A 19107-nucleotide genomic window follows, 5' to 3' on the forward strand; every position below is an offset into this window, starting at 1 on the left:
AGAAGACAGAATCCTAAATGTGGCCTCAAGGCCCTTTCAAGCATCATCTGCCCTCTGAAGCCCAGGAGTCCAGTGGGTGGCCTCCCAGTGTAGATCAAGTGTGAGCTATTTGTTCTTTTGAAAATGCTTTCTCCTCCTCCATATCTTAGCTCAGATGCCAGCTCATCCATGAAGTCCTCCTGGATCCTTCCACATAACACAAGGATGCCACCATGCAGCTCTCCTTGGTCTCTTTGTGGTAGTTAACAAATTTACACTTACTGATTACCTTCTGTTTCCTGCACTAGAATCTCAGTCCTCTAAGGATGAGTCTGTTGTGTTTTCACTGTAGTCCCAACATTTAGCACACAGAAGATATTCGGGAAATATATGTGGAAAAAAATGAATGGCATTCAGGACATAAAGGCAGCCAACAACACAGCATGTCCCCCTGTGTGTCTGCAGGGGACTGGAAGGGTGGAGTCAGTAGCCACTACATCTGCAAGTGAATTACACCTGCGTGAGCCTCAGGCCCCTCAGCAAAAGCTCAGTGTGCCCTGTGTCTGCTGGCTGTCGCTCAGGGGCAGGACAGAGGCTGATGGGTCCCTTGTAGCACCCAGCATGGTGTCCTGCCAGGCAGGGTTAAGAGAGACTATGACTGGGAGAAGCAGGAGCTACCACAGGGGAGCAAAGGGTTCTGGGAAGGTAAAGGATGCTGGGATGCCCAATGGACATTGATACCAGCCATGGAAGCTAGTGTTTAGGGCAGGAAGGGACTTGGGGCACCTTCATGATGGAGTGACGTGGCTGAACCTCATATACCACAGGTCTGGGCTCTGAGCACATCAGACATGATTTAGATGTCCAAGCACACATATTGTATCACTCAGTCATCTTCAGAGGGCTCTGGGCTCCGGGGTATAGGCCTGGGCGGAGAGACTGACTGAGAGGTGAGTGGGAGGTGATGATGTGGCCGTGGATGGGATGCTGCAGGAGAGTGGAGGAGCCTAGCACCCAGCTTGAGAAAGAGGCCAGCAAAAGAGAGCCCAGGACAAGGGGCACAGGACAGAGCAAGTCCAGGGCTGGAGGAGGAGGCATTTTAGAAGCCAAGAAAATGACCAGGAAGGACAGAAAACAGAACAGAATGGGCACCGTTGTGTGAACCTGTGCTGTCCACATGGGCATGAGCCACTCAGCCACAGCATGGCAGGTGCCACCCTCCCCCAGGAACACACTGTGGAGAAAGCACCCGGTGGTCTGTGTATCACACATTTCTTGCCCAATTGCTCATGGTTGGTCAGTAAAATGGATAATGCTGGCACTGTTATGTTTTTGCTTTTTTTTGAAGAGGATTTTGCTGTAGGGTACGTGCACTTGCCAGAAAGACAGAGAGAGACACAGAGGCAGAAAGCGAGAAATCACCCTCCAGGGGATATGGCCACATTGCAATCCCTTCTCCTCCATTCTCCTCTTGGGATCTTGGGCACGCACACACATGCACCTGGCGTGAGTTTAAGCCATCGGGTTCAGGGATCGAACTGCAGTTGACTACATGGGAGTCCAGCGACATAGCCATTACGCCATCTGTAGATCCCAGTTTTTGCTTTTTTTTGGAGAGATTTTTGCTATAGGGCGCGTGCGCTCACCAGACAGACAGAGAGAGGCATAGAGACAGAAAGCGAGAAATCACTCCCCAGGGGGGATGGTCACACTGCAATCCCTTCTCCTCCATTCTCCTCTCGGGATCTTGGGCACGCATGCACACACGCCTGGAGTGAGTTTTAAGCCACCGGGTCTGGGACGCAAACCACGGTCGACTACGTGGGAGTCCAGCAACATATCCATTACGCTAACTGTTGGTTCCCACTTTTTAAAACAGTTAAGTTGATTTGAAATGTGTATTATAACCCCCTCCTTGACAAGTTGATAAGAGGTGAGGAAACTTATTTTGCTTGATTCCATGAAAAATTAATGTTGGCTGGGCCTGTGGTGGGGTGGAGCTCAAGAGAGCACCACACCCAGCTCCCATTCACTCAGAAAGCAGCCAAAAGGGCTCAGCTCAGAATCCAACACACTAAGGGCGCCCTGTAGCCTAGTGGTTAAGGGAACATGATGTCACATGGTCGAATGCAGTTTGAATCCCAGCCCTGGCAGCCTGAAAAACATGCCAGAAGCATGTGTGTGCCCCAAATCCTGACAGGATGATGAAATGGAGAAGGGACTGTGGTGTGAACATGTCCCATTGGGGGAATGCTTCCCTCGTGCCCCCAGCGCCCCAACTCTCTTTCATTCTGGTGAGTACAAACATCCTCCAGCAACTGATAAATAAATAAACAAACAAGTAAACAAACAAACAAATAAATAAATAAAAAGAATCTCATTTGCAAGTTATGCCCACCATGCAAGTCTCCTGGCCAGGAGTCTGAAGACCCCCTGAAGGTCTAGCCACATGGCCTTGGGGTCTACTTTCAACCCTTAGGTTGCAGGATCCTAAAGTTAAAAGTCATCTTAACATAGGTGTCATCTGTGTCTGGGTTTGATAGTATTTGGATAAGCACTGGGCCCACCACACTCGGGTGCTACAAGAGGCTGGCTGGAGCCCAGCTTTCCCTGGCTCTGAATACTGGGTTATGCTACACGGCCCATTGGCTCATTTTTTAATGGAGAACCACAACTATTCCCAAAATCTTCTCTGAGCAACTCGCTGCAGAATATAAAGCATGACATTTTTTAACTCTTTCAAGCCAGGCCTCTTCTTAATAGAAAGAAAATACAGCCCAGTCACAGTGGCTCCCACTGTTAAGATGTTCTGCTCTGAAGGCTAAGACCACATAGGGGCATGAATTCAATTCCTAGTCCAACCTAAAGCTGATTACGGTGGAGAATTCCTGTAACCAGAGGGACTCGGAAGGCTGGGCAGGAGGATGGTGAGCTTGAGGCTGGCCAAGGCAACAAGTGAGAGCCTGTGAGAGGAGCAGCCAGTGTGGTGATGCACACCTGCCATTTCAGCTGAGAGGCTGAAGCAGGAGGGTCAAGACAGCTGGACCCTGTGATAAAAAAGAAGGAGAAAAGAAGAAAAAAAGGAAAACCCAAGCCAAGAAAGCCACTTCTGTGAACCTAACAGATAAGAAGAACAAACATGTCTTTGGCCCCTCCGTACAGTCCGGCAGACACAATGCTGCCTTGTGTGCTTTCCCTGCCCAAGACAAACAGGCTTCTCGCGTTCCTCCTTCCTGACACGTCACTCACTGCAATCAGAGGATAATTTTAGCGAGGCAAACAGATTTCGTCATCTTGTTCCTTCTACCTCGTGCTTTTCTTACAAAGTCAGCCGCTGCACATGCTGCAAGGAACTGGGGAACAGTGGCCAGCGGCCCTGGCCCCGGCCTGGCCCGCCACCTTCTCGTTGCTTCAAACAATCCTAGGCCAGATGTGAGATGGGCACAGTTCAGAATCCTAAACTTGAAGATACTCAGGTAAATTCTGCTGAGGGTATTGAACTATTCATGAAACCAGCAGATTGTTCCCTAGCTTCAGTGGAGTCTGATTTTCAACAAATATTCAAGGAATAAATTGCTGAAAATTTACCTGCCATGCTTTTCAGATTTGGCCATATTAGAGCACATATCTGGTTTCTAAGCTGCCCAGAGCACCTGTCAGCCCAACAGTGCTCGCACCCTCTCTTATTCCTTGTCCTCGGTGTTCTGTGGTCTTCCAGCTGTTTGTTCCACCGGTGCTTTAGGGCTTGGAGTTCTGGTCCAGGACCAGCAAATGCCATCTCCTGCTTCTCACATTTCTGCTGTAGCCTGCAGCCACTCCACAGTTATTCCTTGAATTTGGTCATCACAAGGGTAGTAAGACAATCAGCCTCATTCTAGGACCAGAGCGAAGGTTTATGCAGGAAGCACTCATTTGGGGTGATCTTGCAAGGATGGCTTTGAATAGACAGATGCTACAGAAACACTCACGAAGCTGAAAGTAATGGTTATCTCCCACCTAAACAAGTAAGGTAGCACTGCGGCTGGACACTCATGGAGGTTCCTTTTTACCGAGTGGATACTTTACATCAGGCATTTTACTCCAAACTCTCACAACCCTCCAGACGACCACACAAAGGCTGTCAGAGGGCTCAAAACCCTCCCTCTCAGTGCTGGTCATTCTCCACTGCCCACTGCGCCATTTCTTAATGTGGAACCATAACTACCACCATCACATAGCAGGAGCTAGACTACAGGGGACTCCATTTAACCCTAAATCTGTGTTTCAGCTAATGCTTTTGTTCTATCCTGTTGCCCTGAACTCACTGGGAAGCTGGGTCACACTGGGAATACCATCAGCCAGGTCCCCAAAAGACATGATTTCCTCAGCCATGATTTTAAGTGCATTTCAGAAGATAGTCATAAAATCATTATTAGACTGGCTGGTTAACCTTTGTCTCCTGTGGGAAAACAACACAGTATCTTACAGAAGGAAACGCTAGATGAAGGCCAAAATGGATTTCGTTGTTGTTATAGGGTATATGTGTTCACCAGAGAGAGAGGAAAGTGAGAAATCACCCCCTCCAGTGGGGTGTTGGAGATGGCCATGTCACAATCCCTTCTCCAGTCTCCTCTTGGGATTCTGGGCCCGGATGCACATGCACTTGGTGTGATTTTCAAGCTGCCAGGTCCAGAACTTGAACCGTGCACCTGGTCATGTGGGAGTCACATTACCTTCTGGCCCAGGAATAAGATTTTTGTTCATTTGTTTTAAAGACCATAAAAGCAATCTCGATTTATTTCTTACTTTCATATGGTTATATTACAGAGTATTTTATTTCAGAGATAAACAAAAATACTACATCAACTGAACTATTACATGAAACACTAAAGAGCACTGTATATTCAAATCCAAGCCCTTTGATGTTAAACTAAAGGCACCTGTTGCTGCTTAACACCCAAGAATAAGATTGTGACCTCAATGGATAATAATTATTAAAAAATTACCCTTCAGGGGACTAGCAGATGGCATAATAGTTTTGTCACTGGACTCCCACATGGCCGACCGTGGTTTGAAACTCATCCTGGGCACATGTGTGCGTATGCCCAAAATACTGAGAGAAGAGTGGAGGAGAGGGGATTGCAACATGGCCATCCCCCCGGGAGTGATTTCTCGCTTTCTGTCTTTCCAGTGAGCACATGTGCCCTATAGCCAAAATCTCTTAAAAAACAACAGCGACAACACAAAACACTATCCTTCAGAACCTCCAGTGTGTACAGACTATGAGAATTTGGAGTGCTGTTCCTCAGCATGTGATCCGACCCAATCCTAACCTGTAATCTCAAAGATTCATGAGCACGCTGAGGACTTACCAGAGACGTGCGTGCCACAGCTTCAACCACTGCATCAAACACCTTCTGGGGTAGGCGCAGCAGTGTGGTGCCGCTGTCCACGATGGCCTTGTCCGCATTGTACTAGAATGGAAGAGGGAAGGCACATGAGCTGCGATGGCACCCCGCAGCAATGCTACCACCATGCATCTGCTATGTCCATACTCAGGCAGCCACGGGAGCCCACTGGCAACCCTCCCAAGGCAGAGCATTTTCTTATTCAGAGCAGCCCAAGTTCTCTTTTACAAAGCCCCCCAACACCGAACACCCAGGATGAGAGGAAAGACCTATTTGTCTTTAGAGGTTGAATTGACATATTAAAGGTCACTTATACCAATTGTACAAAATGAACTCTGTTATCTTACTAGTGGGGAAAGAGAAGAAGGAAGAACACTTTTCAATAACTATCCCATATTTGCATCTGGAAAGGAATCACAGTACATTTGATAACAGGCTAAGACAGACAGACAACACATGTGCACACACACTGGCATGATGTGGCATAGTGAGAAAAATGGAGGTCAGTGGAAAAACACCAGACAAGCCACTCCAACAAGTAGGGACACTACCGTGTGAATGGAATGGCCCAGGAACAGACTGAATTGTGGGCAACTTAATCCTCAAGGCAAATATGTGAGTCATAAACCAAATACACCAATCATATCAAAAGGAAATAAGGTAGGAAAGTTAAAAAATTTAAGGAAATGAAATAGTTATTTTCAAACAAAATTATTTGTAGTCTAAAAACAAATTTAAAATATAACTTAGCTTGTATATAAAACTATCATTTTTAGTGTATCAAAAAAGTAAATACATGGAATGCCTGTACAAACGGAACTGTTAGGGTAGAATGTCCTAAGGGTTTTGTTTTTGTGTATTGGTGTGATGAGTGGAATACTGGGTAGGCAAAAATCTATGAATTAAAAACTCCAAATTCATGTTTGCACTCTCGAATTCACATGCATACACATTTTGTATTTTTTGACTCCCTCACGTTTGATCTGTTCTTGACAATAAACACAGATTGGTGGACTTAGGGCTAAAATGCCATCACAATGGAAGGAACACCTTTGGTTTATCAGAGGCACCTGCGTGTACGTGGGACTTTGCAGTGGAAGAGGATGGTTAGTATGACAGGAGTTGTTAACGGGTTGCAGTACTATAAGCTGCTTTTTTTTTTTTTAAAAAGAATTATTTATTTAGCTTTATTTATCATTTATTACTATTATTATTATTTTTTCCCCCAGAGAGGGAGAAAGAGAGGGAAAATGAGAAGGCAAGCCACTAGGTTTGGGACTTGAACCATGGTCGACCACGTGGGAGGATAACATCTTAACCACCATGCCACCTGCTGACCCCCTGCTGGTGGTTATTATAAACCATTCTAAGCAGGTTGTAATTCTTATCAATTATACCACTCCTTCTTAATAGAGGTTTCCTTATATAAACTTGGTTCAATTCCACTCAGGATCTGGTTAGAAAAATATCTATAGACAAAAGAAAAATACACAAGCCTATCAAAGACATCATAATCATAATGTCCTAGCATGCCACAGATGAGCCAGTCAGTGAGAGGGTGTAAGCACAGCTGAGGTTCAGTATCACAGCTCAGCACACCTGCTCCTTCAGCAGTACCAGGCTATGCACATCTTTTGGATGTAACGTTTCCTCTAGTAAGAACTATACTTGGGAGAGGAGGGGCAGGGCAGGTTAGCTGTGGATGAGAATAAAGCTGATTTTTATTTTTTTTTAGTTTTGTCTTACTTGCTTTTAGTCCCCTGTGTCCCCCTACATTGATAAAAGTCTGCTTATTTTATCTTCTCCAAAAGAGTTCAGGGACCAGTGGGCCACGATCAACGGTATAGGGCCTATGTTAGACGGCCTTCTCCACTCACCATTTTATGCTAAGCCAAGGAAGCACTTACTTTTTCTGGGGGGTAGGGAGGAGATATAAACTTACATCAAAGGCTCTATATCCTTCCATGTAGTGAACTTATGATTTACCCTATAATGTAACACATCGCCTGGTTTCACATATGGGTTTCAGCTGTCATATTCCCACGAGCAGGCACACACAGATACACAGAGACACAGAGATCACAGTGGAAATACCTCTCTGCAGTCCAGGTTAAGGCTTTGACCTCCAATTTCCAACTTCAGAATTTCTATCTGATAATACCACTCCTCCTTAATAGGGGTATACCAGATATCTCCTTTATACAAACTTGATTCAATTCCACCCAGGACCTAGTTAGAAAATATATCCAAGTATAAGAGAAAAAACACACAGTCACAGCAACAGTTACACAAAGGAGCATGTAAGCAGGTACTCAGAATGTGAAACTCCTCTGGGAGGGGTATTCTCACTTTATTGCAATGTTATAAACAAATACAAATGCCTGCAAATGAAATAGGGAATGTTTTGGGATCATGTGTCCAAAGGTCACATGATATCATGCCCTAGTCTAATCAGGGTGCTGTGGTGGCTTCCTTTATGGAAAAATAGTATATGCAATCCCAGCTTCACAATATTGAGACTACCCTCAAGAATTGCAATAAAATACTTAACTATGCTGACTGACAATAATATATTTCCTCAAATGTCAGAAAAGAGGAAAGATGAACAATAAAGCTTCCCTCATCAAAACCTCCTTTTGTAAAACATAACCCCAGGAATTCTAGGTTGCCCTCTTCCCACACAAGGCAACAGAAAGTGTTAAGAGAAGGTATACTGTTAGCAAGTGACAGCAGCTGGGGGACAGGGTGCTGAGTCTGCCTCTAGAGTTGGAGAGTAAAGGGGGTGGCAGTACCTATGACCTCCACCCAGAGGAGCCCCACCTGTGCATTCTCCCTGCCACTTCTGACTGTGGATGTCCAAGTACAGAGTCCATGGAGGGAAGCTCAGGCCACAGCACACGCAGAGTGATGATGGCTTTGGCTCTGTCCCAACAGAAAGCACCTTAGCTGTGTGGTGTGGGTGTGTGCACAAGTGTGTGTGCCGAGAAGACAGAAGGGATGTGCAGGCATCCCTCTCTCCTCACCGAATCTCTGCGATCACAGATGCAATCACATGCTCTCTACCCAGAGTAAGACCCTGTTCCTCACCTACCCCTCCCCACTGTTCCTCATCTGCTCTCCACGACCAACCGAAAACAGTTCCCTTCCAAAGGCAATAAAGAAAAGCATTCATAGAATTTGGAGAAGCAATGAGAAGCATCTTTCTAGATGGCAGGATAACTAGGAAACACAAAAGTAATACTGAATTCAATTCATTTTTAAAAGCATCTATAACAAGGATTATCCAATTTTACAGCACCTCAACATGTCACATGGTTTAATATTTCTGATCAGGTTTTTAACAAAACAGAAAAAAAAGTCCCATCCAATTGTGATATTTTTGCCCCTTTAAAACTAAAAGATACCCACAAGACTACCTCCGTTGGTACCAGATCCAGCGACAGGTAATCCCGCCCCACACATCTGCATGGAGAAGACGTTGGGGATCTTCGCTTGTGTCACGAGAGAATCAAAGAAAGTCTCCAGAGAACTTGATGGCTGCAGGAGGGTGACAAAAGAAGGATGCTGCTTCATGACTCAGTATACACAGAGGTGACCTACAAAGACACCATGCACACAGACAATATTCTTTGTCTTTTTTCTAATTTCCAGAGGATGTATGTACTTGTTAGAGAGAGACAGTGCAAGGCACTGAGGGAGAAGCACCCCTTATTGGGGCAGGCATGTTGCAATCCCTTCTCCGTCTATCCTGTTGGAATTCTGGGCAAACACATACATGTGCCCTGCCTGGTTTTCAAGCCACCAGGGCCAGGACTCAAACCGTAGTTCACCCTGTGGGATGTGTCTCCTTTAACCACATGGGGCTGGACATGGGGTTGGCCCTATTTGTGATATTTATATTGAATTTTTCCATGTTTACCAATAAACAAGTTTGTGATTAGTTGACATTCAGAAATCTCCAACAGAAATTCCTTCCATTTGGTACTTTTCCCTCTGGTGCAGCTCTGTTGTAAAAATAAGGCAGTATTTCCAGAAGCTATTAAGACACCATCACACTTCTCATCCTGACTGTCTTGTGAGGCGGGCGTGAAGAAACGTGTTAGTGGGTGGCTGAGGGGGTGGTGCACTCTCATCTTAGGCCTTTCAGGTTGTGGAGAGAGCAATGTCTCTAGGAGCTGCCTTCGATGCCAGATTTTTATTGATCTCTCTCAACTATGGCCATCCTTCATGCAAGTGAGAAGTGATGGACCCACAAGGACAGTTGACTGAGAACCCAGACCCTGGGTGAAGCCTGGCTCTGCCCACTGAATGCTGGTGCAGGAAAACAGCAGTAAGAAACCAATGTCCTCCTAAAGTTCGAAGGCTATTTCCTCACTGCCAATTTTATTAGGTCTAATTTGTTTGGTACTGTCTTGTATGCAGCGATACTTTCAGAGGATACCCTGCTCCTCCAGAAGAACTCAAAGGAAGAGGGGTTCTGGGGATTGTGGAAAAAGTCAGCGTTTGATCTGGCTCAGACAACTGAGAGATACTAGAGTTAGTTACCGGAAGGTAATTTCCGATAAAAACCTAACCATCAACTACAGTGGCAGAGCTGCTACAGCGTCCCCTGCCTCTCGGCACTCATTCCTAAGGAGTGTGCTCACTCTCTGTGAGATCTAGAAGAGCCCCATGCCTGAGCAGATACACATCTTCTTGTGTCTAGCCCGTTGTGTTTGGTGTCCTGTTTGTTCCACCTCAGCTTCTGCGGAAATGCACAGCAGAACTCAGCTCAAGCCCTCCTGCAAAGGTGTTGGTGCGCTTTGTATTTGGGTCAGCAAGTGCAACAAAGGCGCCTCTTGGAATGGGCTAGGTATCGTGGTGCCCCATCTGGTGTTCCTCTTTTGTCCACACTCTTGAGAGGCCACAGAGAAAAGTAAACACTACCTGGAATTGGAGCCTGGCCCCATCACTTGCTCACCCTGTGACTAGTTCCTTTGTTTCCTTTTCTGTAAAATGGGACACTGTTGGCCTCCCAGAGCTGTTCTGGGGCTTAAATGGGTCAATACATATAAAGCACTTGTCACAGGGCCTGTTATGGAAAAGCACCTGTATTCTGTCAAGTCATTCTTCACTAGGACTGTGTCTCAGGGTCCCTCGAGGGTTGTCTAGGACTGTCTCCAAGAGAACCTGATCAGTAGGTGTACAGTGGGCCCAAGGCCTGGGTGTAAGAAGCCCTGCTGGTGGTTCTGATGCATGGCCTTGTTAGCCAGCCCCTGGGCCACACAGTAGGAGCACTACTGAGTTCCAGGCCAACCTGCAGCAGAGATGCCTCAGATCAGCCCAGGCCACCCTGCCAGTCCTGTTTTCAGCCACCTCCACTTGCAATGAATCTCACATACCTTGTGACCGTCTCCTTAAACCTGGGCAATGTGATAAAGCCAAGTTGGCTTTATCAACACACACAAAAAGATAAAGGGTCAGGGCCAGCAGGTGGTATGGTGGTTAAGGCACTAGATTCCCATATTGCTGACCACTGTTTTGAAAACATGCCGGGCACATGTGACAGCATGTCCAATGTTCCCAAGAGGAGAATAAAGGAGAAGGGATTGTGGCATGGCCATTCCTTGTGGGGAGGAAGTGAGTAGTGGTTTCTTACTTCCCCTCTCTCTGTCTCCCTCTAGTGAGCATACATGCTCTACAGGGGGGAAAAAAACCCTAAAAATAAAAAACATAAAGGGCCATGTGGAGGGTGTAGAAACCCCAAAAAGCCCCTGAAGCAGTCTGTTCTCAGAGAAGTATTATGTTTTATTAAGGCTATCTTATATAAGTTCACCCTACTCTCTTCTGAATAGTTAGCATAAAATCAAACATACCAGTCACATGGAAATGAAATGTTTTGCCCAAGGTCGTGCTATCAGTGAAAAATGTATTATATTTAGAAGTGGAGTTGTTACCAGTCTGTGACTCTCGTAGCGATCTCATCCCATGACACTGAGGACAAAGGCACTCCTGAGCCCGTGCTGGCTCTGTAGAAGACTGATACGGGCCCAGGGGTCTGTGTTTCCACTTCAAGAGAGCCAGCCTTCCTGACTGACCTTCAGTTCCTGTGTTTACTTATTTCTTTTTCTCTCTCTTTTTTCTTTTTATGAGAAAGATTTTTGCTACAGGGTGTGTTCACTCACCAGAGAGACAGAGACATAGAAAGTGAGAAATCACCCCTCCCCCCAGGGGGAGCGTCGCGCTGCAATGCCTTCTCTTCCATTCTCATCTTGGGGATTTGGAGCACACATGCACAGGGGCCTGGCATGAATTTCAAGCCTCTGCACCCAGGAATCAAACCACAGTCAGCCATGTGGGAGTCCCGCGACATAACCATTATGCCATCTGCTGGTCCTCAATCCTTGCATTTCTGAAATGGGTAGAATGTGTCCTCACAAAGTCTGCTTATGAGACGATGTGAGCACTGAGAAACTGATATCTTCTGATAGTCTCTTGATAATCCTTATTCTTTCTCCTTGGGAAGACAAGGGTTCTCTCTACCTGTTCTCTCACTCCGTATTTGCTGGTAAACTTGAGCTTGAACAAATGATTCCAAAGGATGCGACCACAGAATGGACCACAGACCTTCCTTATACCATCATGGGCTCAATGGCATTTCCTTTATCTTTGCACTTGGCTCTGGCTCTATGCCTTGGCTGACTGGTGAGAGCCAGGGTATGGTGCGGGTTCCGGGGCCAACAGGGGAGCTCCTTCTGCTCCCCTGGTGTCTAATCTCACCTGCCTCTGGCAAGCATTCTTGGTGGAAGCTCGCCTGCCTGCCTCCGTCCTCCACACCAGAGTTATTTCCTTTGAGCTGGCTCCAGTACAAATGCCCGCAAACATCCAAGCCTGTCCTTCCCCATTCTGTGATGACAGTGAGGGTCCCACTGTTTCTCCCTGGCCTGACAATCCCCAGGCAATGCCTTCAGGTTACATTTTCTGGTCCCATGCAAAGATACAAATTTAATAAACGTGTGCTTTCTTTCCACCCTCTGGAAGAAGAAACTCCTAAACAAACACTGTTACCAATGTGATTCAGATTTTGTTAGCATTGTTAAACTACAGGCTAAAACAAAGACGAACAAAACCTCCTAAGGCTGTATGTGCCACATCTTTTCAATCTATTCATCTGCTTTTGGACATCTGGGTTGATTCTATGTATTAGTAATTGTGACTAATGCTGCCATAAGCATGGATGTGTTTTTCTGACTGAGCATTCTCCTATCCTTTGGGTAGATACCCAGGAGTGGGATTGCTGGGTCATATGGTAGTTGTATTTGCAGGTTTTTGAGGAACCTCCATATTGTTCTCCACAGTGGCTATACTAATTTACATTCCCACCAACAGTGTAGGACTCTTTGACTGGATTAATATACAATGTATTCATGCAGGGGAAAAAGAATTGTAAAAATAAAGTAAAAAAAGAAAACAAACGTTAATGCTATTAGTACAACATAGGGAGATTCAAAGAATCACGCCATTTACCTTATCTTTTTAAAATGCTTAGAAATAATTGTGTGACCCTCGTCTGCTTCAACCATGTGAGTCTCACTGACAGTTTCCAGGGACATCCTGGGACCCCTTGCTGGCTCCGTATTTAATGACTGGTTTTCACAATCTCACCCCTTACTGGGTTCATTCCACCTATGGGCTAGCCTTACCTTGGCCAGGGTGGCATAGGCTAGTCCAAGTATCCCGTTCCATTTAATCCCAGGCAAAAAGAAGTTCTCTGACTCAAAAATAGTGGCAATGTTGACAAGAAAAGAATTATTGAAGCCTTTCGGGATGGTGACGATGTCCTCCCCGACAAAACCTGTCCAGCTCCCTTGGGTATACTTCACGGTGACATCAAAGCCCTTGGAGCGGTACGTGCGAGACCTGGATGGAGAAGGAAAAAACTGTCACGTCTGTCCACGACATCGCAGCACACGAGGACGAGATGGCAGGTCGTCATGGCAAAGATGGCTATCCTGAAGGCAAAGTCCACCATAGCAGTTCTTTTTTTTTCTTTTGAGAGATTTTTTATAGGGCACATGCACTTGCCAGAGAGACAGAGACAGAGAGACAGAAAGCAAGAAATCACTCCCCACCAGGGGGATGATCATGCCACAATCTATTCTCCTCCACTTTCGGGATTTTGGGAACACACGCACAAGCGCCTGATGTGTTTTAAGTTGCCCGGTCTGGGACTTGAATCGTGGTTGACTACATGGGAGTCTAGCGACGTAACTATTATGCCATCGTCTGGTCCAATCATAGCAGTTCTTAATGATGGACAGTGTTGAGGCTGACAAAGTGATACCTCTCCCCAAAACATGATCACTAAGACTCTGTAACTATCTTCTTCAGGCCATGGGGAGGACACATGGCACTCACATCTAGCCCCTTAGGCTAATTCTTCCCTTTGCCCACCTCAAACTGCACCTATCTGTAGCTTATTAACTACTTTAGCCTCTGAGATGGCACAGCCAACTCTGGGTCCCCACCTGGTCCTCTGGCTTTGCAGGAACCTTGGCAGCTACTCTCTGACACAGGGACCTGGCAGCCCAGAAGGAGGCTCTACCAGCTTGTGCTTTAGCTCTGACTCTTACATACAATCCATGTGGCAAATAGAGGCCAGTCTCACCAAAACCCTTCCACGAGACCTGCGCTGCCTCAGTGTCACAGGTTCCTTCTGAAGCCTCTCCCAGTGCCCAGAGGCTATATACTCCAACCAATAAATGGGGAATGCAGATAATGTCACATTGTGACAAATCACTGAGCAGGACCTGGAACCCACGTGCATATGACCCTGAGGGTAAGAGTTACTGACACAGAATATCATTAGCAAGGTCAGGCCATGGACCGGACAAATGACCCTCTAGTCAGGAAAGACAGTAAATGTGAATACTTAAAATCTCAGGCAGCAGCGGTAGGACAGTGGCACGGAGGTAAAACATGGCACTCTGCAAGACTGGCCCCCATGGAAAGGTTCCAGGTTTGTGTCTGGAGACCTTCCTGGGTGTGGTGGCCCCCGACCAGGGCTGGCTAGGCCTGCAGAGAATCATGGTGTCAGGACCCTGTTGGGGGTGTCTGTCTCTTTGCCTCTCTCATTCATGGAGGAAATAAATAAAGTTTTAAAAAAATCTCAGGTGGCAATAAGTGTGAATAGAGCAGGGAATACAGCAAGTGAGGAACAGCAAGTGCTTTGGCAGCCAGAGCGACCTCCCTGATATCAGGACATCTGTGGGAGACCTAAGTAAAGACAATGAACCAAGTGGTTCTCTGGGCAGAGGATCTCCTGGGGAGAAGACAATAAGTATCAAGGGCCTGGAGTGTCCATCCCTACAATGTCATTCTTATACTCACTTAAGTTTAAAATCTTGGCGGGACTATCAGAAGGAACCTAGAAACATTTGCTCATTCAAACCTTGTTCTTCTTAAGAAAATTGTCAAATTCCTAACAATCAAACCACCAAGTAGATAATTCTAAAGTCTTCCTGTTTGCCTGCAGATTTCACTTCACTCTGTTTTAATATTAAGTCTATGCAATAAGCACACATGTTAACCAGTGTGTTATAGGATTACATGAACTAGTGCAGTCTTGTTTGGGGTCAGGAAGGAAGTTAAAACTTTATTTATGTATTTACCTTTGGCATATCTCAGAATCTTTAAATATGTAAACTGCCTGGCCAGCAGGTGGTGTAAAGGTTAAGGCACTGGACTCCCACATAACAGGCTGCATGGTTCAAGTCCTGGACCCAGGTGACTTGAAAAATAACACTGGGTGCTTGTATGTGTATGCCTGAAATCCCAAGAGGAGACTGGAAGAGAAGGGATTGTGGCATAGCCATCTTCCTGTGTGTGTGTGTGTGTGTGTGTGTGTGTGTGTGTGTGTGTGATTTCTCACCTTCCCCCTCTCTCTTTGTCTCTCTCTGATGAGTGCATGTGCCCTATAACAACAGAAAAGTAAACTGCTTTTAATTCAGTAATTCGAAAGGAGGGGAGTGTGGCATAGCCATCTTCCTGTGTGTGTGTGTGTGTGTGTGTGTGTGTGTGTGTGTGTGATTTCTCACCTTCCCCCTCTCTCTTTGTCTCTCTCTGATGAGTGCATGTGCCCTATAACAACAGAAAAGTAAACTGCTTTTAATTCAGTAATTGTACTTCTGAGAATCTGATCCTAAGGAAACACCCAGCAAACAGACAGCAATTCATGCACAAAGATGGTTATTATGCTTTTAATTGTAATAGCAAACAGTGGCAGCCCAGCCTGGGGATTCAGTTGGTACAAGCTAAACTGCATTACCGGAGCCACATGGCTGACCATGAGCTCAAATCCCCAAGTTGATCTGAAAACATGCTGGGTGTGTGCTCACGGTGCTCAAGGTCCTGATGAGCTAGAGGCTGAGAAATGGGATTGTGGTGTGATAAAACCTCATCAAAGTGCTTCTGTCTCTGTGTCTCTCTCTCTTACACATACACATGCACAGGCCCTCTACCATGAATAAACAAGCTTAAAGAAATAGGAAATGGCTGGAAAGAACCCACACACCTTGTAAGCTCAGTGAGTTATAATGTATTCATATGATAGACTATTATATACCAAAGAAAAAAATGTTTCTTACTAAAAAAATTTAAATGACATAGAGAAAGGCTAAGTTAAAAGAAAAATTTGTGTATGTTGCAAAACCTTTTCCATAATTATTTATTGGGACTAGGAGATGGTAGAATGGTTACATCACTGGACTGCCTCATGGCCAACCATAGTTTGAGACCCAGACCCAGCGGCTTTAAACTATGGCTAGGCATGAGCGCACGCGTGCCCAAAACCCCAAGAGGAGAATGGAGGAGAAGGGATTGCAGTATGCCCATCCCCATGGGGTTGGGGGAGTTGAGCTATTGCTTTTCCGTCCCTCTCTCTCTGTCTCTCCGTGAGTACACGTGCCCTATAGCAAAAATCTCTCTTAAAACAAGCAAACAAAAAGTTATTACACTCAAATACCAGCAATGGCTACCTCTGTGTGGTGGGGTCTGGTGGAAGGGCCCTTATTCTTGCGGCTAGGTCCTTCTATATTTCCTGTATATATAACTTTTATAATCAGGAAAAAAGTGTCTAGAAAACAGATTTTAGAGAAATGTTATTCTAACTCCATAATGGGACAGAGTATGACAAATATTGAATTGTAATATGTGCTTCCTATTTTAGTTCACTCCACCATGATCTTTAAGTAAGAGAACCATTAAAGTGAATTTTTCATGTATATAATAATAATCTGACAATGCAGCTCAGACACAGAAAGTGAGAGTAGACAGGCCCCCAGCACATTAAGTGCCCATGTAAATTACCTGTGTAGCGGGCACAGTCAAGGCTGTGAGATGTAGGCAGCTGAAATGAGTATGGCTATATTCATTCACCTTTTTTTTTTTCTTTTTTGAGAGATTTTTGCTATAGGGCATGTGCACTTGCCGGAGAGACAGCGAGAAATCACTCCCCAGGGGAGGTTTCCACACTGCAGTCCCTTCTCCTCCATTCTCTTCTTGGGATTTTGGGCATGCAAACATACATGCCCAGCGTGAGTTTCAAGCCACTGCATCCGGGACTTGAAGAGTGGTCAGCAATAAAACCATTACGCCATCTGTTGGTCCCAAAACTGTTTACAAAAACAGAGAGGTAGCAGGTCAGATTTGGGCCATGGCTACAGTTTTCCAACCATGGCCTAGGGGATTAGTTGTCTTCCTCAAACTGTCGAAAGTGCTCTAACTGCCTTTTGTTTTATTTTTCACTCCATTCAGGCTACAGAAAACTTTGTATCTGGAATGTCAGGAAGAACATGAACCTGCTTGAATATTTCCTTAGCGTGTCTTCTAAAGTTTCCTGGCCAGAATGCTGTTCTCTGTACTGAAGGAGCATTCTGGATACTTCAGTGCCATCTGCAGAGAGATCAGAGGCAGTTGGAATTACACTGCCTGGGTTCAAATGCTAGTTCAACCACTTAGCTGTGTGACCTGGGGCCAAGTTATTTAAACTCTCTGTGCCTCCATTTCATCAACTAGAAAACTGAAATAATATAGTACCATACCTCATGGGGTTAATTATGAGAATTAAGAATTAATACTGGGAACCAGCAGTTAGTGTAATGGCTATGTCGCTGGACTCCCACGTAGTCAACTGCAGTTCGCGTTCCGGACCCGGTGGCTTAAAACTCACGCTGGGCGCGTGTGCGTGCGTGCCCAAGATCCCGAGAGGAGACTGGAGTAGAAGGGATTGCGGCGTGACCATCCCCTCTGGGGGGTGATTTCTCGCTTTCTGTCTCTCTGTCTCTCTCTGTCTGTCTGGCGAGCGCACGCGTCCTATAGCAAAAACCTCTCGAAAAAAAAAAAGAATTAATACTATAAAGCATTTAGAACAAAACTCTGGAATACAACAGGTATGTAGCAAAAATAGCTGCTATTATTATAATTATCTAATTGCTTGCTACCTTTATTCAATTTATGAGCTACTATTGGAAACTTCAAGGATTTTTTTTTTCTAGAAAATGCTCCCATAGAGCTACTCTTACTGCAAACCTATGAGTGCCTCATTGTGCAGCCTATCCACACCCTGAAAAGGGGCGGCGTGTGGCGGATGGCTTGGCTAGGAAATACGAGGTTGGGGCTTTCAAGCTCTGTGTAAGAGGCTTCTAACAGTCGAGTTCTGCACGCTGCACCAGTCCGTGCAAGAGCACGGCTGTGATGGCCATGCTGTACACCCACACCGTCCAACATGGCAGCCACACGGAGCCACTGAACACTTGGTATGGGATTGTAGTGCAGATAAAAACCCAACTTTCGTTTTATTCAATATTAATTAGTTTACATTTCAGTAGCCACATGTGGCTAGTGACTACCCTAAGAAGTACAAGATAACATGAGCAGAAAGCAACTCTAAACTCCTATTCCCTTGTCTCTGCAAACCAAACCTCAGAGTAAAACCCCGAAAGGAATCATAAGCAGCTCTAAGGGTTATTATCACTGTATAGTTCCCAGCACTTTAAACAAACAAAAATTCCTCTATCTTCTTCCCTAACATCCTTGGCACTGAAACGCTTTGGTCCTCAATTGCTCTGCACTTTAATTAAATATATCAAGAGAGAACCCTCTCGATGGGCTTCTCATCTGCAGCATCCATTCTGGGTGCCCAGAAACAGCAATCAATCAGAGATGTGGGCAGCCAGGAAAAAGTTCGATCACAGCAATAAAAACACTTTGAACCAAACGCAGGAGCCGTCCTGCCTCTGATAAGAGTGTTCAGGGAATGCAGGATTAAAAAGTGAAATCAATTGAACTGAGGAGAAAAGAGCCACAGAACGTTTTATTATTCTAAGAAAAACTCAACTGTTGTTTTTGGAGAACATAAAAAGAGAAGATGGGAGGGCAGAAATCGAGAGCTGAATCTTTGGGTCAGCTCGGGCTCTCCATGCCGCTTCACCCAGGGAAAGCTGAGTATTCAAAAGAACCTCACCCAGGGACCAGCAGTTGGTGTAATGGCTATGTCGCTGTACTCCCATGTAGTCGACCGCGGTTCGAGTCCCAGACCCGGTGGCTTAAACTCATGCCAGGCGCGTGTGCGTGCGTGCCCAAGATCCCGAGAGGAGAATGGAGGAGAGGGGATTACAGTGTGGTCATCCCCCCTGGGGGGTGATTTCTCGCTTTCTATCTCTTTGTCTCTCTCTGTCTGTCTGGCAAACACACGCGCCCTATA

At 45.7% G+C, this 19107-nt stretch overlaps 1 protein-coding gene across 1 annotated transcript in view; it reads right to left on the bottom strand.

Annotated features, from left to right (window-relative positions):
- Positions 1-19107, bottom strand: part of BACE2 (beta-secretase 2) — a gene marked incomplete at its 5' end in the record, with an annotated part of 103759 nt that overhangs the window by 29796 nt on the left and 54856 nt on the right. Inside the window, 4 exon segments of the mRNA XM_006156388.2 lie at positions 5331-5432; positions 7461-7595; positions 8775-8903; positions 13049-13265. Of these exon segments, the coding sequence (XP_006156450.2) occupies positions 5331-5432; positions 7461-7595; positions 8775-8903; positions 13049-13265 (583 nt within the window).

The sequence above is a fragment of the Tupaia chinensis genome, unplaced genomic scaffold (assembly GCF_000334495.1).
Source record: "Tupaia chinensis unplaced genomic scaffold, TupChi_1.0 Scaffold000492_1, whole genome shotgun sequence".
Taxonomy (NCBI): Eukaryota; Metazoa; Chordata; class Mammalia; order Scandentia; family Tupaiidae; genus Tupaia; species Tupaia belangeri.